Below are 25,642 nucleotides of genomic sequence, written 5' to 3'. Positions count from 1 at the left end.
GTGTCCTGTCCAGGGGGTGTACTGAGGAGATAGACCAGTGTCCTGTCCAGGGGGTGTACTGAGGAGATAGACTAGTGTCCTGTCCAGGGGGTGTACTGAGGAGATAGACTAGTGTCCTGTCCAGGGGGTGTACTGAGGAGATAGACCTGTGTCCTGTCCAGGGGGTGTACTGAGGAGATAGACTAGTGTCCTGTCCAGGGGGTGTACTGAGGAGATAGACCAGTGTCCTGTCCAGGGGGTGGACTGAGGAGATAGACCAGTGTCCTGTCCAGGGGGTGGACTGAGGAGATAGACCAGTGTCCTGTCCAGGGGGTGTACTGAAGAGATAGACCAGTGTCCTGTCCAGGGGGTGTACTGAGAAGATAGACCAGTGTCCTGTCCAGGGGGTGTACTGAGAAGATAGACTAGTGTCCTGTCCAGGGGGTGTACTGAGGAGATAGACTAGTGTCCTGTCCAGGGGGTGTACTGAGGAGATAGACTAGTGTCCTGTCCAGGGGGTGTACTGAGGAGATAGACTAGTGTCCTGTCCAGGGGGTGTACTGAGGAGATAGACTAGTGTCCTGTCCAGGGGGTGGACTGAGGAGATAGACTAGTGCCCTGTCCAGGGGGTGTACTGAGGAGATAGACTAGTGTCCTGTCCAGGGGGTGTACTGGTACATCACGCTTCAGAAACAGGAGATTCTACTCCTATGAGCCGTTCTGGCTGCTTGCTTACCTGTATATGGTAGAAAGCTTAGGATTTCCTTTGTTTGTTTAAGGTGATGATTCAGTAATGCTAATGGTGTTATTTATTCACCCCTTTCTCTTTCCCCTCCTAGGATCCTTCATCAACATCTCCCAGATGATTGCCTGTGTGGGCCAGCAGGCTATAAGCGGCTCTCGAGTGCCCGACGGCTTCGAGAACCGCTCGCTGCCACACTTTGAGAAACACTCGAAAGTAAGATTCTGTAAGAACCTCTTAAGGCCGTTATTAACCAGCTGAAATCCCCATTAGATCTGTCCAGAGTCTCAGGGCATGGTGTCATTCATTCATAACATGAAGATATTAGGGTGGGCTATCTCCCAAATGACACCCTATTTCATAGTGTACTCCTTTTGACCAGGACACTGATGGGGTTCTGAAGAACTGGCACATTTTCAGCTTCCAGGAATTGTGTACAGATCCTTGTGACATGAGGCTGGGCATTATCATGCTGAAACATGAGGAGATGGTGGTGGATCAATGGCACGACAATGGACCTCAGGATCTCGTCACGATATCTCTGTGCATTCAAATTTCCATCGATAAAAAGCAATTTGCATAACCCCATCGTCACCATGGCGCACTCTGTTTACAACATTGACATCAGCAAACCGCTCGCCCACACGACGCCGTACACGCTGTCTGCCATCTGCCCAGGACAGTTGAAACCGGAATTCATCCGTGACGAGCACACTTCTCCAGCGTGCCAGTGGCCGTCGATGTGATCATTTGAAGTCGATTTATGATGCAGTCAACTGCAGTCAGGTCAAGACCCTGGTGAGGAAGAGGAGCACGCAGATGAGCTTTCCTGAGACGGTTTCTGACCGTTTGTGCAGACATTTTTCGGTTGTGCAAACCCACAGTTTCATCAGCTGTCTAGGTGCCTGGTCTCCGACGATCCCGTAGTTGACGAAACCAGGTGTGGAGATCCTCGGCTGGCGTGGTTACACGTGGTATGCAATTGTGAGCAATTGTGAGGCCGGTTGGAAGTACTGCCAAATTCTCTAAAATGACGTTGGAGGCGGCTTAAGGTAGAGAAATTAACATTTAAATCATCTGGCAACAGCTCTGGTGGACATTCCTGCAGTCAGCATTAGGGTTTAATGGCAGGAACCCCTTTACCAATATTTACTGGAATTTACCGCCCAAAACCTCTACATTTTTGGGGGGATAAATAACTGCGAGAAACCGGTAAATTATAATAAATTATTTATATGAACAGCATGAAATGGAACTGCTTAATTACATGTGATGTCTAAATCTGGCTTCTCTACGGCCTCTGCATGATGAATCAACGCTCAGGGTGGGGACAGGCGGCCCGTCTCGGGGCGGGGACAGGCGGCCCGTCTCGGGGCGGGGACAGGCGGCCCGTCTCGGGGCGGGGACAGGCGGCCCGTCTCGGGGCGGGGACAGGCGGCCCGGCTCGGGGCGGGGACAGGCGGCCCGGCTCGGGGCGGGGACAGGAGGCCCGTCTCGGGGCGGGGACAGGCGGCCCGTCTCGGGGCGGGGACAGGCGGCCCATCTCGGGGCGGGGACAGGCGGCCCGTCTCGGGGTGGAGCAGCAGTTCACAATGCATTTAGACCTGTCATCTCATCATGGTAACTTTATTTTCTTGTGACATGTAGGCCTGTATTTGCTGCAGCATAGTAATAGTAATATAAAGACAGAATGCACGTCTAATTTACCCATCTCCATCTGCCTTTGGGGATCACCTTATTTTTTGTTATTGTAAAGATATTTTTAAATTGCAGCTGCAGAGGTTTTAAAACAGCCTATCACAGGCATATCGTTGTTTTAAATCCGTTTTAAAGCAGCCTATCACAGGCATATCGTTGTTTTAAAGCAGCCTATCACAGGCATATCGTTGCTTTGAATCAGTTTTAAAGCAGCCTATCACAGGCATATCGTTGCTTTGAATCAGTTTTAAAGCAGCCTATCACAGGCATATCGTTGCTTTGAATCAGTTTTAAAGCAGCCTATCACAGGCATATCGTTGCTTTGAGTCAGTGGAGCTCTTTCTCTCTCTCTCTCTCCATCAACTCCATTCAAAGTGCATCCAACACAGATAATCCTCTTCTAGATTGATATGTAGCCCCATTTTATAGAAGTCTGAGCCTACCTCTGTCAGGTAATAAATTCAATGCAGGATTAGCCTTATATTTAATGGGTTATAATAAGCTTCTAACTGACAGCCTCGGTCTCTAGTGCAATATGCAGGAACCTGTCTGCCGCTGGTCTCTCCTTAAATAACACTCCTTACTTCTAGGAAGCAGGAAAATATACACTAGAATAGCTTGCTATGACACTTTTTTTTTTTTTGCATTGCAACAATGCATTTTGCATTCTTTGCTGAATGTTAAATACAGCAGCCAATAGAACTGATAGTTTGAAAGAAGAGCGAATGTGCGATGCGCGGTAGACTATAACAGTTATTAATTCAGACCCATAACCATTCAGATGGTGGTAGACTATAGCAGTTATTAATTCAGACCCATTCAGATGGTGGTAGACTATAGCAGTTATTAATTCAGACCCATAACCATTCAGATGGTGGTAGACTATAACAGTTATTAATTCAGACCCATTCAGATGGTGGTAGACTATAGCAGTTATTAATTCAGACCCATAACCATTCAGATGGTGGTAGACTATAACAGTTATTAATTCAGACCCATTCAGATGGTGGTAGACTATAGCAGTTATTAATTCAGACTCATAACCATTCAGATGGTGGTAGACTATAGCAGTTATTAATTCAGACCCATAACCATTCAGATGGTGGTAGACTATAACAGTTATTAATTCAGACCCATAACCATTCAGATGGTGGTAGAATATAGCAGTTATTAATTCAGACCCATTCAGATGGTGGTAGACTATAGCAGGTATTAATTCAGACCCATTCAGATGGTGGTAGACTATAACAGTTATTAATTCAGACCCATAACCATTCAGATGGTGGTAGAATATAGCAGTTATTAATTCAGACCCATTCAGATGGTGGTAGACTATAGCAGTTATTAATTCAGACCCATTCAGATGGTGGTAGACTATAGCAGTTATTAATTCAGACCCATAACCATTCAGATGGTGGTAGACTATAGCAGTTATTAATTCAGACCCATAACCATTCAGATGGTGGTAGAATATAGCAGTTATTAATTCAGACCCATAACCATTCAGATGGTGGTAGACTATAACAGTTATTAATTCAGACCCATTCAGATGGTGGTAGACTATAGCAGTTATTAATTCAGACCCATTCAGATGGTGGTAGACTATAGCAGTTATTAATTCAGACCCATTCAGATGGTGGTAGACTATAGCAGTTATTAATTCAGACCCATAACCATTCAGATGGTGGTAGACTATAGCAGTTATTAATTCAGACCCATAACCATTCAGATGGTGGTAGACTATAGCAGTTATTAATTCAGACCCATAACCATTCAGATGGTGGTAGACTATAACAGTTATATATTCAGACCCATAACCATTCAGATGGTGGTAGACTATAACAGTTATTAATTCAGACCCATTCAGATGCGCGGTAGACTATAGCAGTTATTAATTCAGACCCATTCAGATGGTGGTAGACTATAGCAGTTATTAATTCAGACCCATAACCATTCAGATGGTGGTAGACTATAACAGTTATTAATTCAGACCCATTCAGATGGTGGTAGACTATAGCAGTTATTAATTCAGACCCATAACCATTCAGATGGTGGTAGACTATAACAGTTATTAATTCAGACCCATTCAGATGGTGGTAGACTATAGCAGTTATATATTCAGACCCATTCAGATGGTGGTAGACTATAGCAGTTATTAATTCAGACCCATAACCATTCAGATGGTGGTAGACTATAACAGTTATTAATTCAGACCCATTCAGATGGTGGTAGACTATAGCAGTTATTAATTCAGACCCATTCAGATGGTGGTAGACTATAGCAGTTATTAATTCAGACCCATAACCATTCAGATGCTGGTAGACTATAACAGTTATTAATTCAGACCCATAACCATTCAGATGGTGGTAGACTATAGCAGTTATTAATTCAGACCCGTAACCATTCAGATGGTGGTAGGCTATAACAGTTATTAATTCAGACCCGTAACCATTCAGATGGTGGTAGGCTATAACAGTTATTAATTCAGACCCATAACCATTCAGATGGTGGTAGACTATAGCAGTTATTAATTCAGACCCATAACCATTCAGATGGTGGTAGAATATAGCAGTTATTAATTCAGACCCATAACCATTCAGATGGTGGTAGACTATAACAGTTATTAATTCAGACCCATTCAGATGGTGGTAGACTATAGCAGTTATTAATTCAGACCCATAACCATTCAGATGGTGGTAGACTATAGCAGTTATTAATTCAGACCCATTCAGATGGTGGTAGACTATAGCAGTTATTAATTCAGACCCATAACCATTCAGATGGTGGTAGACTATAGCAGTTATTAATTCAGACTCATAACCATTCAGATGGTGGTAGACTATAGCAGTTATTAATTCAGACCCATAACCATTCAGATGGTGGTAGACTATAACAGTTACTATATTCAGACCCATAACCATTCAGATGGTGGTAGACTATAGCAGTTATTAATTCAGACCAATAACCATTCAGATGGTGGTAGACTATAGCAGTTATTAATTCAGACTCATTCAGATGGTGGTAGACTATAGCAGTTATTTATTCAGACCCATAACCATTCAGATGGTGGTAGACTATAACAGTTATTAATTCAGACCCATTCAGATGGTGGTAGACTATAGCAGTTATTAATTCAGACCCATAACCATTCAGATGGTGGTAGACTATAGCAGTTATTAATTCAGACCCATTCAGATGGTGGTAGACTATAGCAGTATTATTCAGACCCATTCAGATGGTGGTAGACTATAGCAGTTATTAATTCAGACCCATAACCATTCAGATGGTGGTAGACTATAGCAGTATTATTCAGACCCATTCAGATGGTGGTAGACTATAGCAGTTATTAATTCAGACCCATAACCATTCAGATGGTGGTAGACTATAACAGTTATTAATTCAGACCCATAACCATTCAGATGGTGGTAGACTATAGCAGTTATTAATTCAGACCCATTCAGATGGTGGTAGACTATAGCAGTTACTTAATTCAGACCCATAACCATTCAGATGGTGGTAGACTATAGCAGTTATTAATTCAGACCCATTCAGATGGTGGTAGACTATAGCAGTTATTAATTCAGACCCATAACCATTCAGATGGTGGTAGACTATAGCAGTTATTAATTCAGACCCATAACCATTCAGATGGTGGTAGACTATAGCAGTTATTAATTCAGACCCGTAACCATTCAGATGGTGGTAGACTATAGCAGTTATTAATTCAGACCCGTAACCATTCAGATGGTGGTAGACTATAACAGTTATTAATTCAGACCCATAACCATTCAGATGGTGGTAGACTATAGCAGTTATTAATTCAGACCAATAACCATTCAGATGGTGGTAGACTATAGCAGTTATTAATTCAGACATAACCATTCAGATGGTGGTAGACTATAGCAGGTACTTATTCAGACCCATAACCATTCAGATGGTGGTAGACTATAGCATGTACTTATTCAGACCCATAACCATTCAGATGGTGGTAGACTATAGCATGTACTTATTCAGACCCATAACCATTCAGATGGTGGTAGACTATAGCAGTTATTAATTCAGACCCATAACCATTCAGATGGTGGTAGACTATAGCAGTTATTAATTCAGACCCATTCAGATGGTGGTAGACTATAGCAGTTATTAATTCAGACCCATAACCATTCAGATGGTGGTAGACTATAGCAGTTATTAATTCAGACCCATAACCATTCAGATGGTGGTAGACTATAGCAGTTATTAATTCAGACCCATTCAGATGGTGGTAGACTATAGCAGTTATTAATTCAGACCCATAACCATTCAATCTTCGTGAAGAGAAGTGAAACCCGTCGGCATCTAATTCTAGTCCTATATTATTCAAGGATGACATTAGAAGGATGACGATAAGGGAAAATAAAGGTATATTTCATTTAGCTGTTGAACGCGAGGAAGGAATGAAGCAGCACTAGAGAGGAAAAGAGGAGGTAGACTAATAATAATTAGGGGAAATATCATGAAAGGTTAATATGCGCCAGCCTACTAATTATACAAATAGGTCCTATTATATTTCAATATTCTCTAGCTTATACTTGCAGCACCAGAATCACATGTTCTCTCCTTGCTTTATCATGGTTTGAACGATGTACATATTAATACAGTAGTCTACATTAATACCGTTCACACTCAGATTAGCCTACTGGAGCTAGTTTCATTTATTTACCCAAGAGAGCATAGAGCTAGCTAATATCTACGGGCTTGTATGTGTTTCTGTCATGTGTAATGTGCAGTAGCCTATATCATATACAGTTCATTCTGAAAGTATTCAGACCCCTTGACCTTTTTCCACATTTTGTTACGTTACAGCCTTATTCTAAAAATGTATGAAATAATTTCCCCCCCCTCATCAATCTACTCCATAATGACCAAGGGAAAACAGGTTTTTAGAAATGTTTGCAAATTTATACAAAATAAACAGAAATACCTTATTTACATAAGTATTCTGACCCGTTGCTATGAGACTCGAAATTGAGCTCAGGTGCATCCTGTTTCCATTGATCATCCTAGAGATGTTTCTACAACTTGATTGGAGAAACACTTGTGGTAAATTAAATTGATTGGACATGCACACACCTGTCTAAGGTACCACAGTTGACAGAGAGAAAACCAAGCCATGAGGTGGAAGGAATTGTCCGTAGAGCTCCGAGACAGGATCGTGTCGAGGCACAGATCTGGGGAAAGGTACCAAAAAAATGTCTGCAGTATTGAAGGTCCTCAACAACACAGTGGCCTCCATCATTCTTAAATGGAAGAAGTTTGGAACTACCAAGACTCTTCCTAGAGCTGTCCGCCCGGCCAAACTGAGCAATCGGGGGAGAAGGGCCTTGGTCAGGGAGGTGACCAAGAACCTGATGGTTACTCTGACAGAGTGCCAGAGTACCTCTGTAGAGATGAGAGAACCTACCAGAAGGACAACCATCTCTGCAGCACTCCACCAATCAGGCCTTTATGACAGAGTGGCCAGACAGAAACCACTCCTCAGTAAAAGGCACACGACAGCCCCTTTTGAAGTTTGCCAAAAGGCACCTGAAGGACTCAGACAATGAGAAACAAGATTCTCTGGTCTGATGAACCCCAAGGTTGAACTCTTTGGTCTGAATGCCAAGCGTCACATCTGGAGGAAACCTGGCACCATCCCTACGGTGAAGCACGGTGGTGGGCAGCAACATGCTGAGGGGATATTATTAAACGGCAGGGACTGGGAGACTAGTCAGGATGCGGTGGATTGAGACACACACAGCCTGATGCGTTAACAATCTCTAGCTTAAACAGACGGATTTTGATGGGGATTTATGTCAATTAGATTTCCGCCAACCTTGCAGAAATTGTAGGCTAAAGGGTTGAAAAACGTTCAAACGTTCGTAGATGTTTCTCCTTCCCAGCAGTAAACAACATCTCCAGCTGGCTCAGTCAGAGCCCTGTTTTCATTTGTTTTGCTCTAACAGGGGATGAATCCCAAAATGACAACCCTTTTCCCTACTTAGTGCACTACTTCTGACCAAGGCTCTGTGGGGCCCTGGTCAGAAGTAGTGCACTCCACAGTATAGTGAATAGGGTGCCATTTGGGACTCGCCCAGGCCCTTTTATAATGATGTAACACCTCTCTCTCTATCTCTCTGTGTGTCCTGTCACAGCTTCCTGCGGCTAAAGGCTTTGTGGCTGACAGCTTTTATTCAGGCCTGACGCCCACGGAGTTCTTTTTCCACACTATGGCTGGTCGAGAGGGCTTGGTGGACACCGCCGTTAAAACAGCAGAGACCGGATACATGCAGGTAACACACACACACACACCGCTGGGCTGCTGCCTGCTGCACCGTACCCAACACCCTCTGCTCTCTGCTTGTATTCATGAAAAGAGGGACAACTTGTGCTCCCTACAAATGTAAATCTTATCAGGCTCCCTCTTGAGTAGCGATCAGGGTTATCTGCTAGAGCATGGGCTATTCAACTCTGACCCTATGAGGTCCGGAGCCTGCTGCCTTTCTGTAGCGATCAGGGTTATCTCCTAGAGCAGGGCTATTCAACTCTGACCCTATGAGGTCCGGAGCCTGCTGCTTTTCTGTAGCGATCAGGGTTATCTCCTAGAGCAGGGCTATTCAACTCTGACCCTATGAGGTCCGGAGCCTGCTGCCTTTCTGTAGCGATCAGGGTTATCTGCTAGAGCAGGGCTATTCAACTCTGACCCTATGAGGTCCGGAGCCTGCTGCCTTTCTGTAGCGATCAGGGTTATCTCCTAGAGCAGGGCTATTCAACTCTGACCCTATGAGGTCTGTAGCCTGCTGCTTTTCTGTAGCGATCAGGGTCATCTCCTAGAGCAGGGCTATTCAACTCTGACCCTATGAGGTTCGGAGCCTGCTGCTTTTCTGTAGCGATCAGGGTTATCTCCTAGAGCAGGGCTATTCAACTCTGACCCTATGAGGTCCGGAGTCTGCTGCTTTTCTGTTCTACCTGGTCATTAATATCACCCACCTGGTGTCCCAGGTCTAAATCAGGCCCTGGTCATTAATATCACCCACCTTGTGTCCCAGGTCTAAATCAGGCCCTGATCATTACTATCACCCACCTGGTGTCCCAGGTCTAAATCAGGCCCTGATCATTAATATCACCCACCTGGTGTCCCAGGTCTAAATCAGGCCCTGGTCATTAATATCACCCACCTTGTGTCCCAGGTCTAAATCAGGCCCTGATCATTAATATCACCCACCTGGTGTCCCAGGTCTAAATCAGGCCCTGATCATTAATATCACCCACCTGGTGTCCCAGGTCTAAATCAGGCCCTGATCATTAATATCACCCACCTGGTGTCCCAGGTCTAAATCAGGCCCTGATCATTAATATCACCCACCTGGTGTCCCAGGTCTAAATCAGGCCCTGGCTAGAGGGGAACAATGGAAACATGCAGTGGCGCTGGCTTGGCGGTCCAGAGTTGAGGGTCCTAGGGGTGTGTTGTTGATGTGGTCAGATCAGAACAGCTCACCATCTGACTGATGACACATAGCAGAGGAAGGGTGTTGAGTGGTCACACACACACACACACACACACACACACACACACACACACACACACACACACACACGGTTACACAACAAGCAGGATTAAATAGGCCTATCTGTTGTTGATTCATCCTCTGATCTGTTCTTCTGTGGTGGATGTGTTGTGTGTCAACAGAGGCGTCTGGTGAAGTCGTTGGAGGACCTGTGTTCCCAGTATGATCTGACGGTACGGAGCTCCACGGGTGACATCATCCAGTTCGTCTATGGGGGGGACGGCCTGGACCCGGCCGCCATGGAGGGGAAAGATGAACCGCTGGAGTTCAACAGAGTTCTGGACAACATCCGGGTGAGTCACACACACGTGTGCGACAAGACTTCATCTCACACACAGAGACACACATGCAAGCACACACACACACACACACAGAGACATACACACAGATACAGAGAGAGAGAGACGCACACACAGAGACACACACATACGGTCACACTCCCACACCCATTATTCTCTTAGACCTCACCTGTCGTCGGTCTGGCAACAATAACATAAACAAGCCTGCATTTCAAAGTGCCAGACTTCAGAATGTGCAGCCGGTGAAATGAGGTTTTACCCAGCATGCATGTTGTCATCTCTATGTATGTGTTGATGATGCAGGTCAGCTGTTTGTTCACCCACCCACAGTGACTAATAACACATCTGCACTCCTCCCTCTATCCCTACTCCCTCTATCCCTACTCCCTCTATCCCTCCTCTATCCCTCCTCCCTCTATCCCTCCTCCCTCTATCCCTCCTCCCTCTATCCCTCCTCCCTCTATCCCTCCTCCCTCTATCCCTCCTCCCTCATCCCTCTATCCTCCCTCCATCCCTCTATCCCTACTCCCTCTATCCCTCCTCCCTCTATCCCTCCTCCCTCTATCCCTCCTCCCTCATCCCTCTATCCCTCCATCACTCCTCTTCCCTCCATCTCTATCCCTCCTCTCCATCCCTCTATCCCTCCTCCCTCTATCCCTCTATCCCTCATCCCTCTATCCCTCCATCACTCCTCTTCCCTCCATCTCTATCCCTCCTCTCCATCCCTCTATCCCTCCTTCCCTCATCCCTCTATCCTCCCTCCATCCCTCTCCCTCTATCCCTCTATCCTCCCTCCATCCCTCTCCCTCTATCCCTCCTCTCCATCCCTCTATCCCTCCTCCCTCCAATCCTCTATCACTCCGTCCCTCTATCCCTCCTCTCCATCCCTCTATCCCTCCTCCCTCCAATCCTCTATCCCTCATCTCTCTATCACTCCGTCCCTCTATCCCTCCTCTCCATCCCTCCTCTCTCCATCCCTCTATCACTCCGTCCCTCTATCCCTCCTCTCCATCCCTCTATCCCTCCTCCATCCTTCCCTCTATCACTCCGTCTTTCTATCCCTCCTCTCCATCCCTCTATCCCTCCTCTCCATCCCTCTATCACTCCGTCCCTCTATCCCTCCTCTCCATCCCTCTATCCCTCCTCTCCATCCCTCTATCCCTCCTCCATCCTTCCCTCTATCCTCCATGCTTCCATCCCCCAGTCTGTCCATACGTGTTCAGAGCAGCCAGCCCTTAGTAAGAATGAGTTGGTCCTGACGGCAGAGTCCATCATGAAGAGGAGTGACTTCAAGTGCTGCCGAGACAGCTTCCTGGAGGTAAATAACTATCACGTATCCACTTGACTGCTTCTATGTCTGCGTTCAAAATGGCACCCTATTCCCTAAATAGTGCACCTTAACCAGAGCCCTGGTCTAAAGTAGTGCACTGCATACCATAGAGAATAGGGAGCCATTTGGGACCAGACTACATTATTGATTTTAGATCTATTATCAACAGTAATGTTCCAGCCTATAGACCTATATCAATCATCAACAGTCATGTTACAGCCTATAGACCTATATCCATCATCAACAGTAATGTTACAGCCTAGAGACCTATATCAATCATCAACAGTCATGTTACAGCCTAGAGACCTATATCAGTCATCAACAGTAATGTTACAGCCTATAGACCTATATCAGTCATCAACAGTAATGTTACAGCCTATAGACCTATATCAATCATCAACAGTCATGTTACAGCCTATAGACCTATATCAATCATCAACAGTCATGTTACAGCCTATAGACCTATATCAATCATCAACAGTCATGTTACAGCCTATAGACCTATATCAATCATCAACAGTCATGTTACAGCCTATAGACCTATATCAATCATCAACAGTCATGTTCCAGCCTTATAGACCTATATCAATCATCAACAGTAATGTTACAGCCTATAGACCTATATCAATCATCAACGGTCATGTTACAGCCTATAGACCTATATCAATCATCAACAGTCATGTTACAGCCTATAGACCTATATCAATCATCAACAGTCATGTTCCAGCCTATAGACCTATATCAATCATCAACAGTCATGTTACAGCCTATAGACCTATATCAATCATCAACAGTCATGTTCCAGCCTAGAGACCTATATCAATCATCAACAGTCATGTTACAGCCTATAGACCTATATCAATCATCAACAGTCATGTTACAGCCTATAGACCTATATCAATCATCAACAGTAATGTTACAGCCTATAGACCTATAACAGTCATCAACAGTAATGTTACAGCCTATAGACCTATATCAATCATCAACAGTCATGTTACAGCCTATAGACCTATATCAATCATCAACAGTCATGTTCCAGCCTATAGACCTATATCAATCATCAACAGTAATGTTACAGCCTATAGACCTATATCAATCATCAACGGTCATGTTACAGCCTATAGACCTATATCAATCATCAACAGTCATGTTACAGCCTATAGACCTATATCAATCATCAACAGTCATGTTACAGCCTATAGACCTATATCAATCATCAACAGTCATGTTCCAGCCTATAGACCTATATCAATCATCAACAGTCATGTTACAGCCTATAGACCTATATCAATCATCAACAGTCATGTTCCAGCCTAGAGACCTATATCAATCATCAACAGTAATGTTACAGCCTATAGACCTATATCAATCATCAACAGTCATGTTACAGCCTATAGACCTATATCAATCATCAACAGTCATGTTACAGCCTATAGACCTATATCAGTCATCAACAGTAATGTTACAGCCTATAGACCTATATCAGTCATCAACAGTCATGTTACAGCCTATAGACCTATATCAGTCATCAACAGTCATGTTACAGCCTATAGACCTATATCAATCATCAAGTCATGTTCCAGCCTATAGACCTATATCAATCATCAAGTCATGTTCCAGCCTATAGACCTATATCAATCATCAACAGTCATGTTACAGCTTATAGACCTATATCAATCATCAACAGTCATGTTACAGCCTATAGACCTATATCAATCATCAACAGTCATGTTACAGCCTATAGACCTATATCAATCATCAACAGTCATGTTACAGCTTATAGACCTATATCAATCATCAACAGTCATGTTACAGCCTATAGACCTATATCAATCATCAACAGTCATGTTACAGCCTATAGACCTATATCAATCATCAACAGTCATGTTACAGCCTAGAGACCTATATCAATCATCAACAGTCATGTTACAGCCTAGAGACCTATATCAATCATCAACAGTCATGTTACAGCCGATAGACCTATATCAATCATCAACAGTCATGTTACAGCCTATAGACCTATATCAATCATCAACAGTCATGTTACAGCCTATAGACCTATATCAATCATCAACAGTCATGTTACAGCCTATAGACCTATATCAATCATCAACAGTAATGTTACAGCCTATAGATCTATATCAATCATCAACAGTCATGTTACAGCCTATAGACCTATATCAATCATCAACAGTCATGTTACAGCCTATAGATCTATATCAATCATCAACAGTCATGTTCCAGTCTATAGACCTATATCAATCATCAACAGTCATGTTACAGCCTATAGACCTATATCAATCATCAACAGTCATGTTACAGCCTATAGACCTATATCAATCATCAACAGTCATGTTCCAGCCTATAGACCTATATCAACAGTAATGTTACAGCCTATAGACCTATATCAATCATCAACAGTCATGTTCCAGCCTAGAGACCTATATCAATCATCAACAGTCATGTTACAGCCTATAGACCTATATCAATCATCAACAGTAATGTTACAGCCTATAGATCTATATCAATCATCAACAGTCATGTTACAGCCTATAGACCTATATCAATCATCAACAGTCATGTTACAGCCTATAGATCTATATCAATCATCAACAGTCATGTTACAGCCTATAGACCTATATCAATCATCAACAGTCATGTTACAGCCTATAGACCTATATCAACAGTAATGTTACAGCCTATAGACCTATATCAATCATCAACAGTCATGTTCCAGCCTTGAGACCTATGTCAATCATCAACAGTCATGTTACAGCCTATAGACCTATATCAATCATCAACAGTCATGTTACAGCCTATAAATCTATATCAATCATCAACAGTCATGTTACAGCCTATAGACCTATATCAATCATCAACAGTCATGTTACAGCCTATAGATCTATATCAATCATCAACAGTCATGTTCCAGTCTATAGACCTATATCAATCATCAACAGTCATGTTACAGCCTATAGATCTATATCAATCATCAACAGTCATGTTCCAGTCTATAGACCTATATCAATCATCAACAGTCATGTTCCAGCCTATAGACCTATATCAACAGTAATGTTACAGCCTATAGACCTATATCAATCATCAACAGTCATGTTCCAGCCTAGAGACCTATATCAATCATCAACAGTCATGTTACAGCCTATAGACCTATATCAATCATCAACAGTAATGTTACAGCCTATAGACCTATATCAATCATCAACAGTCATGTTACAGCCTAGAGACCTATATCAGTCATCAACAGTCATGTTCCAGCCTATAGACCTATATCAATCATCAACAGTCATGTTCCAGCCTATAGACCTATATCAATCATCAACAGTAATGTTCCAGCCTATAGACCTATATCAGTCATCAACAGTCATGTTACAGCCTATAGACCTATATCAATCATCAACAGTCATGTTCCAGCCTAGAGACCTATATCAATCATCAACAGTAATGTTACAGCCTATAGACCTATATCAATCATCAACAGTCATGTTACAGCCTATAGACCTATATCAATCATCAACAGTAATGTTACAGCCTATAGACCTATATCAGTCATCAACAGTCATGTTACAGCCTATAGACCTATATCAGTCATCAACAGTCATGTTACAGCCTATAGACCTATATCAATCATCAAGTCATGTTCCAGCCTATAGACCTATATCAATCATCAACAGTCATGTTACAGCTTATAGACCTATATCAATCATCAACAGTCATGTTACAGCCTATAGACCTATATCAATCATCAACAGTCATGTTACAGCTTATAGACCTATATCAATCATCAACAGTCATGTTACAGCCTATAGACCTATATCAATCATCAACAGTCATGTTACAGCCTATAGACCTATATCAATCATCAACAGTCATGTTACAGCCTAGAGACCTATATCAATCATCAACAGTAATGTTACAGCCTAGAGACCTATATCAATCATCAACAGTAATGTTACAGCCTAGAGACCTATATCAATCATCAACAGTCATGTTACAGCCGATAGACCTATATCAATCATCAACAGTAATGTTACAGCCTATAGACCTATATCAATCATCAACAGTCATGTTACAGCCTATAGACCTATATCAATCATCAACAGTAATGTTACAGCCTATAGATCTATATCAATCATCAACAGTCATGTTACAGCCTATAGACCTATATCAATCATCAACAGTCATGTTACAGCCTATAGATCTATATCAATCATCAACAGTCATGTTACAGCCTATAGACCTATATCAATCATCAACAGTCATGTTACAGCCTATAGACCTATATCAATCATCAACAGTCATGTTCCAGCCTTGAGACCTATGTCAATCATCAACAGTCATGTTACAGCCTATAGACCTATATCAATCATCAACAGTCATGTTACAGCCTATAAATCTATATCAATCATCAACAGTCATGTTACAGCCTATAGACCTATATCAATCATCAACAGTCATGTTACAGCCTATAGATCTATATCAATCATCAACAGTCATGTTCCAGTCTATAGACCTATATCAATCATCAACAGTCATGTTACAGCCTATAGATCTATATCAATCATCAACAGTCATGTTCCAGTCTATAGACCTATATCAATCATCAACAGTCATGTTCCAGCCTATAGACCTATATCAACAGTAATGTTACAGCCTATAGACCTATATCAATCATCAACAGTCATGTTCCAGCCTAGAGACCTATATCAATCATCAACAGTCATGTTACAGCCTATAGACCTATATCAATCATCAACAGTAATGTTACAGCCTATAGACCTATATCAATCATCAACAGTCATGTTACAGCCTAGAGACCTATATCAGTCATCAACAGTCATGTTCCAGCCTATAGACCTATATCAATCATCAACAGTCATGTTCCAGCCTATAGACCTATATCAATCATCAACAGTAATGTTCCAGCCTATAGACCTATATCAGTCATCAACAGTCATGTTACAGCCTATAGACCTATATCAATCATCAACAGTCATGTTCCAGCCTAGAGACCTATATCAATCATCAACAGTAATGTTACAGCCTATAGACCTATATCAATCATCAACAGTCATGTTACAGCCTATAGACCTATATCAATCATCAACAGTAATGTTACAGCCTATAGACCTATATCAGTCATCAACAGTCATGTTACAGCCTATAGACCTATATCAGTCATCAACAGTCATGTTACAGCCTATAGACCTATATCAATCATCAAGTCATGTTCCAGCCTATAGACCTATATCAATCATCAACAGTCATGTTACAGCTTATAGACCTATATCAATCATCAACAGTCATGTTACAGCCTATAGACCTATATCAATCATCAACAGTCATGTTACAGCTTATAGACCTATATCAATCATCAACAGTCATGTTACAGCCTATAGACCTATATCAATCATCAACAGTCATGTTACAGCCTATAGACCTATATCAATCATCAACAGTCATGTTACAGCCTAGAGACCTATATCAATCATCAACAGTAATGTTACAGCCTAGAGACCTATATCAATCATCAACAGTAATGTTACAGCCTAGAGACCTATATCAATCATCAACAGTCATGTTACAGCCGATAGACCTATATCAATCATCAACAGTAATGTTACAGCCTATAGACCTATATCAATCATCAACAGTCATGTTACAGCCTATAGACCTATATCAATCATCAACAGTAATGTTACAGCCTATAGATCTATATCAATCATCAACAGTCATGTTACAGCCTATAGACCTATATCAATCATCAACAGTCATGTTACAGCCTATAGATCTATATCAATCATCAACAGTCATGTTCCAGTCTATAGACCTATATCAATCATCAACAGTCATGTTACAGCCTATAGACCTATATCAATCATCAACAGTCATGTTACAGCCTATAGACCTATATCAATCATCAACAGTCATGTTCCAGCCTATAGACCTATATCAACAGTAATGTTACAGCCTATAGACCTATATCAATCATCAACAGTCATGTTCCAGCCTAGAGACCTATATCAATCATCAACAGTCATGTTACAGCCTATAGACCTATATCAATCATCAACAGTAATGTTACAGCCTATAGATCTATATCAATCATCAACAGTCATGTTCCAGTCTATAGACCTATATCAATCATCAACAGTCATGTTACAGCCTATAGACCTATATCAATCATCAACAGTCATGTTACAGCCTATAGACCTATATCAATCATCAACAGTCATGTTACAGCCTATAGACCTATATCAACAGTAATGTTACAGCCTATAGACCTATATCAATCATCAACAGTCATGTTCCAGCCTTGAGACCTATATCAATCATCAACAGTCATGTTACAGCCTATAGACCTATATCAATCATCAACAGTCATGTTACAGCCTATAAATCTATATCAATCATCAACAGTCATGTTACAGCCTATAGACCTATATCAATCATCAACAGTCATGTTACAGCCTATAGATCTATATCAATCATCAACAGTCATGTTCCAGTCTATAGACCTATATCAATCATCAACAGTCATGTTACAGCCTATAGATCTATATCAATCATCAACAGTCATGTTCCAGTCTATAGACCTATATCAATCATCAACAGTCATGTTCCAGCCTATAGACCTATATCAACAGTAATGTTACAGCCTATAGACCTATATCAATCATCAACAGTCGTGTTCCAGCCTAGAGACCTATATCAATCATCAACAGTCATGTTACAGCCTATAGACCTATATCAATCATCAACAGTAATGTTACAGCCTATAGACCTATATCAATCATCAACAGTCATGTTACAGCCTAGAGACCTATATCAGTCATCAACAGTCATGTTCCAGCCTATAGACCTATATCAATCATCAACAGTCATGTTCCAGCCTATAGACCTATATCAATCATCAACAGTAATGTTCCAGCCTATAGACCTATATCAGTCATCAACAGTCATGTTACAGCCTATAGACCTATATCAATCATCAACAGTCATGTTACAGCCTATAGACCTATATCAATCATCAACAGTCATGTTACAGCCTATAGACCTATATCAATCATCAACAGTCATGTTACAGCCTTATAGACCTATATCAATCATCAACAGTCATGTTACAGCCTATAGACCTATATCAATCATCAACAGTCATGTTACAGCCTATAGACCTATATCAATCATCAACAGTCATGTTACAGCCTATAGACCTATATCAATCATCAACAGTCATGTTACAGCCTATAGACCTATATCAATCATCAACAGTCATGTTCCAGCCTATAGACCTATATCAATCATCAACAGTCATGTTACAGCCTATAGACCTATATCAATCATCAACAGTCATGTTACAGCCTATAGACCTATATCAATCATCAACAGTCATGTTACAGCCTATAGACCTATATCAATCATCAACAGTCATGTTACAGCCTAGAGACCTATATCAATCATCAACAGTCATGTTACAGCCTAGAGACCTATATCAATCATCAACAGTCATGTTACAGCCTAGAGACCTATATCAATCATCAACAGTCATGTTACAGCCTATAGACCTATATCAATCATCAACAGTCATGTTACAGCCTAGAGACCTATATCAATCATCAACAGTAATGTTACAGCCTATAGACCTATATCAATCATCAACAGTCATGTTCCAGCCTATAGACCTATATCAATCATCAACAGTCATGTTACAGCCTATAGACCTATATCAATCATCAACAGTCATGTTACAGCCTATAGACCTATATCAATCATCAACAGTCATGTTACAGCCTAGAGACCTATATCAATCATCAACAGTAATGTTACAGCCTATAGACCTATATCAATCATCAACAGTCATGTTACAGCCTATAGACCTATATCAATCATCAAGTCATGTTACAGCCTATAGACCTATATCAATCATCAACAGTCATGTTACAGCCTAGAGACCTATATCAATCATCAACAGTCATGTTCCAGCCTATAGACCTATATCAATCATCAACAGTCATGTTACAGCCTTTTGACCTGGGCCCCTTGGGCTCTATATAGGGACTAGTGTTGACCTGGGCCCCTTGGGATCTATATAGGGACTAGTGTTGACCTGGGCCCATTGGGCTCTATATAGGGACTAGTGTTGACCTGGGCCCCTTGGGCTCTATATAGGGACTAGTGTTGACCTGGGCCCATTGGGCTCTATATAGGGACTAGTGTTGACCTGGGCCCTTAGGCTCTATATAGGGACTAGTGTTGACCTGGGCCCCTTGGGCTCTATATAGGGACTAGTGTTGACCTGGGCCCCTTGGGCTCTATATAGGGACTAGTGTTGACCTGGGCCCCTTGGGACCTATATAGGGACTAGTGTTGACCTGGGCCCATTGGGCTCTATATAGGGACTAGTGTTTACCTGGGCCCATTGGGCTCTATATAGGGACTAGTGTTGACCTGGGCTCTATATAGGGACTAGTGTTGACCTGGACCCCTTGGGCTCTATATAGGGACTAGTGTTGACCTGGGCCCCTTGGGCTCTATATAGGGACTAGTGTTGACCTGGGCCCCTTGGGCTCTATATAGGGACTAGTGTTGACCTGGGCCCCTTGTGATCTATATAGGGACTAGTGTTGACCTGGGCCCATTGGGCTCTATATAGGGACTAGTGTTGACCTGGGCCCATTGGGCTCTATATAGGGACTAGTGTTGACCTGGGCCCCTTGGGCTCTATATAGGGACTAGTGTTGACCTGGGCCCCTTGGGTTCTATATAGGGACTAGTGTTGACCTGGGCCCATTGGGCTCTATATAGGGACTAGTGTTGACCTGGGCCCATTGGGCTCTATATAGGGACTAGTGTTGACCTGGGCCCCTTGGGCTCTATATAGGGACTAGTGTTGACCTGGGCCCCTTGGGTTCTATATAGGGACTAGTGTTGACCTGGGCCCATTGGGCTCTATATAGGGACTAGTGTTGACCTGGGCCCATTGGTCTCTATATAGGGACTAGTGTTGACCTGGACCCCTTGGGCTCTATATAGGGACTAGTGTTGACCTGGGGCCATTGGGATCTATATAGGGACTAGTGTTGACCTGGGGCCATTGGGATCTATATAGGGACTAGTGTTGACCTGGGCCCCGTGGGCTCTATATAGGGACTAGTGTTGACCTGGGCCCATTGGGCTCTATATAGGGACTAGTGTTGACCTGGGCCCATTGGGCTCTATATAGGGACTAGTGTTGACCTGGGCCCATTGAGCTCTATATAGTGACTAGTGTTGACCTGGGCCCCGTGGGCTCTATATAGGGACTAGTGTTGACCTGGGCCCATTGGGCTCTATATAGGGACTAGTGTTGACCTGGGCCTATTGGGATCTATATAGGGACTAGTGTTGACCTGGGCCCATTGGGCTCTATATAGTGACTAGTGTTGACCTGGGCCCATTGGGCTCTATATAGGGACTAGTGTTGACCTGGGCCCATTGGGATCTATATAGGGACTAGTGTTGACCTGGGCCCATTGGGATCTATATAGGGACTAGTGTTGACCTGGGCCCATTGGGCTCTATATAGGGACTAGTGTTGACCTGGGCCCATTGGGCTCTATATAGGGACTAGTGTTGACCTGGGCCCATTGGGCTCTATATAGGGACTAGTGTTGACCTGGGCCCATTGGGCTCTATATAGGGACTAGTGTTGACCTGGGCCCATTGGGCTCTATATAGGGACTAGTGTTGACCTGGGCCCATTGGGCTCTATATAGGGACTAGTGTTGACCTGGGCCCATTGGGCTCTATATAGGGACTAGTGTTGACCTGGGCCCATTGGGATCTATATAGGGACTAGTGTTGACCTGGGCCCATTGGGCTCTATATAGGGACTAGTGTTGACCTGGGCCCCTTGGGCTCTATATAGGGACTAGTGTTGACCTGGGCCCATTGGGATCTATATAGGGACAAGTGTTGACCTGGGCCCATTGGGCTCTATATAGTGACTAGTGTTGACCTGTGCCCATTGGGCTCTATATAGGGACTAGTGTTGACCTGGGCCCATTGGGATCTATATAGGGACTAGTGTTGACCTGGGCCCATTGGGCTCTATATAGGGACTAGTGTTGACCTGGGCCCATTGGGCTCTATATAGGGACTAGTGCTGACCTGGGCCCATTGGGCTCTATATAGGGACTAGTGTTGACCTGGGCCTATTGGGCTCTATATAGGGACTAGTGTTGACCTGGGCCCCTTGGGTTCTATATAGGGACTAGTGTTGACCTGGGCCCATTGGGCTCTATATAGGGACTAGTGTTGACCTGGGCCCCTTGGGTTCTATATAGGGACTAGTGTTGACCTGGACCCCTTGGGCTCTATATAGGGACTAGTGTTGACCTGGGGCCATTGGGATCTATATAGGGACTAGTGTTGACCTGGGGCCATTGGGATCTATATAGGGACTAGTGTTGACCTGGGCCCCGTGGGCTCTATATAGGGACTAGTGTTGACCTGGGCCCATTGGGCTCTATATAGGGACTAGTGTTGACCTGGGCCCATTGGGCTCTATATAGGGACTAGTGTTGACCTGGGCCCATTGAGCTCTATATAGTGACTAGTGTTGACCTGGGCCCCGTGGGCTCTATATAGGGACTAGTGTTGACCTGGGCCCATTGGGCTCTATATAGGGACTACTGTTGACCTGGGCCTATTGGGATCTATATAGGGACTAGTGTTGACCTGGGCCCATTGGGCTCTATATAGTGACTAGTGTTGACCTGGGCCCATTGGGCTCTATATAGGGACTAGTGTTGACCTGGGCCCATTGGGATCTATATAGGGACTAGTGTTGACCTGGGCCCATTGGGATCTATATAGGGACTAGTGTTGACCTGGGCCCATTGGGCTCTATATAGGGACTAGTGTTGACCTGGGCCCATTGGGCTCTATATAGGGACTAGTGTTGACCTGGGCCCATTGGGCTCTATATAGGGACTAGTGTTGACCTGGGCCCATTGGGCTCTATATAGGGACTAGTGTTGACCTGGGCCCATTGGGATCTATATAGGGACTAGTGTTGACCTGGGCCCATTGGGCTCTATATAGGGACTAGTGTTGACCTGGGCCCATTGGGCTCTATATAGGGACTAGTGTTGACCTGGGCCCATTGGGCTCTATATAGGGACTAGTGTTGACCTGGGCCCATTGGGATCTATATAGGGACTAGTGTTGACCTGGGCCCATTGGGCTCTATATAGGGACTAGTGTTGACCTGGGCCCCTTGGGCTCTATATAGGGACTAGTGTTGACCTGGGCCCATTGGGATCTATATAGGGACAAGTGTTGACCTGGGCCCATTGGGCTCTATATAGTGACTAGTGTTGACCTGTGCCCATTGGGCTCTATATAGGGACTAGTGTTGACCTGGGCCCATTGGGATCTATATAGGGACTAGTGTTGACCTGGGCCCATTGGGCTCTATATAGGGACTAGTGTTGACCTGGGCCCATTGGGCTCTATATAGGGACTAGTGCTGACCTGGGCCCATTGGGCTCTATATAGGGACTAGTGTTGACCTGGGCCTATTGGGATCTATATAGGGACTAGTGTTGAACTGGGCCCATTGGGCTCTATATAGTGACTAGTGTTGACCTGGGCCCATTGGGCTCTATATAGGGACTAGTGTTGACCTGGGCCTATTGGGATCTATATAGGGACTAGTGTTGACCTGGGCCCATTGGGCTCTATATAGGGACTAGTGTTGACCTGGGCCCATTGGGCTCTATATAGGGAATAGTGTTGACCTGGGCCCATTGGGCTCTATATAGGGACTAGTGTTGACCTGGGCCCATTGGGATCTATATAGGGACTAGTGTTGACCTGGGCCCATTGGGCTCTATATAGGGACTAGTGTTGACCTGGGCCCATTGGGCTCTATATAGTGACTAGTGTTGACCTGGGCCCATTGGGCTCTATATAGGGACTAGTGTTGACCTGGGCCCATTGGGCTCTATATAGTGACTAGTGTTGACCTGGGCCCATTGGGCTCTATATAGGGACTAGTGTTGACCTGGGCCCCTTGGGCTCTATATAGGGACTAGTGTTGACCTGGGCCCATTGGGATCTATATAGGGACTAGTGTTGACCTGGGCCTATTGGGATCTATATAGGGACTAGTGTTGACCTGGGCCCCTTGGGCTCTATATAGGGACTAGTGTTGACCTGGGCCCATTGGGATCTATATAGGGACTAGTGTTGACCTGGGCCCATTGGGCTCTATATAGGGACTAGTGTTGACCTGGGCCCATTGGGCTCTATATAGGGACTAGTGTTGACCTGGGCCCATTGGGATCTATATAGGGACTAGTGTTGACCTGGGCCCCTTGGGCTCTATATAGGGACTAGTGTTGACCTGGACCCCTTGGGCTCTATATAGGGACTAGTGTTGACCTGGGCCCATTGGGCTCTATATAGGGACTAGTGTTGACCTGGGCCCATTGGGCTCTATATAGGGACTAGTGTTGACCTGGGCCCATTGGGATCTATATAGGGACTAGTGTTGACCTGGGCCCATTGGGCTCTATATAGTGACTAGTGTTGACCTGGGCCCATTGGGCTCTATATAGGGACTAGTGTTGACCTGGGCCCATTGGGCTCTATATAGGGACTAGTGTTGACCTGGGCCCATTGGGCTCTATATAGGGACTAGTGTTGACCTGGGCCCATTGGGCTCTATATAGGGACTAGTGTTGACCTGGGCCCATTGGGCTCTATATAGGGACTAGTGTTGACCTGGGCCTATTGGGATCTATATAGGGACTAGTGTTGACCTGGGCCCATTGGGCTCTATATAGTGACTAGTGTTGACCTGGGCCCATTGGGCTCTATATAGGGACTAGTGTTGACCTGGGCCTATTGGGATCTATATAGGGACTAGTGTTGACCTGGGCCCATTGGGCTCTATATAGGGACTAGTGTTGACCTGGGCCCATTGGGCTCTATATAGGGAATAGTGTTGACCTGGGCCCATTGGGCTCTATATAGGGACTAGTGTTGACCTGGGCCCATTGGGCTCTATATAGGGACTAGTGTTGACCTGGGCCCATTGGGATCTATATAGGGACTAGTGTTGACCTGGGCCCATTGGGCTCTATATAGTGACTAGTGTTGACCTGGGCCCATTGGGATCTATATAGGGACTAGTGTTGACCTGGGCCCATTGGGATCTATATAGGGACTAGTGTTGACCTGGGCCCATTGGGCTCTATATAGTGACTAGTGTTGACCTGGGCCCATTGGGCTCTATATAGGGACTAGTGTTGACCTGGGCCTATTGGGATCTATATAGGGACTAGTGTTGACCTGGGCCCCTTGGGCTCTATATAGGGACTAGTGTTGACCTGGGCCCATTGGGATCTATATAGGGACTAGTGTTGACCTGGGCCCATTGGGATCTATATAGGGACTAGTGTTGACCTGGGCCCATTAGGCTCTATATAGGGACTAGTGTTGACCTGGGCCCATTGGGCTCTATATAGGGACTAGTGTTGACCTGGGCTCCTTGGGCTCTATATAGGGACTAGTGTTGACCTGGGCCCCTTGGGCTCTATATAGGGACTAGTGTTGACCTGGGCCCATTGGGCTCTATATAGGGACTAGTGTTGACCTGGGCCTATTGGGATCTATATAGGGACTAGTGTTGACCTGGGCCCCTTGGGCTCTATATAGGGACTAGTGTTGACCTGGGCCCATTGGGATCTATATAGGGACTAGTGTTGACCTGGGCCCATTGGGCTCTATATAGGGACTAGTGTTGACCTGGGCCCATTGGGCTCTATATAGGGACTAGTGTTGACCTGGGCCCCTTGGGCTCTATATAGGGACTAGTGTTGACCTGGGCCCATTGGGCTCTATATAGGGACTAGTGTTGACCTGGGCCTATTGGGATCTATATAGGGACTAGTGTTGACCTGGGCCCCTTGGGCTCTATATAGGGACTAGTGTTGACCTG

At 44.1% G+C, this 25,642-nt stretch overlaps 1 protein-coding gene across 2 annotated transcripts in view; it reads left to right on the top strand.

Annotated features, from left to right (window-relative positions):
• Positions 1-25,642, top strand: part of polr3a (polymerase (RNA) III (DNA directed) polypeptide A) — a 76,685-nt gene that overhangs the window by 27,830 nt on the left and 23,213 nt on the right. For both annotated transcript variants that reach the window (XM_071394602.1, XM_071394601.1), the window contains exons 18-21: positions 819-937; positions 8,593-8,730; positions 10,128-10,298; positions 11,509-11,622. In XM_071394602.1, the coding sequence (XP_071250703.1) occupies positions 819-937; positions 8,593-8,730; positions 10,128-10,298; positions 11,509-11,622 (542 nt within the window). The remainder of the gene's footprint in view (positions 1-818; positions 938-8,592; positions 8,731-10,127; positions 10,299-11,508; positions 11,623-25,642) is intronic.

This window comes from Salvelinus alpinus, chromosome 3 (genome assembly GCF_045679555.1).
Source record: "Salvelinus alpinus chromosome 3, SLU_Salpinus.1, whole genome shotgun sequence".
Classification (NCBI taxonomy): domain Eukaryota; kingdom Metazoa; phylum Chordata; class Actinopteri; order Salmoniformes; family Salmonidae; genus Salvelinus; species Salvelinus alpinus.
The sequence above is the reverse complement of the archived record's forward strand: the minus strand, read 5'-3'. Positions and strand labels throughout refer to the sequence as shown.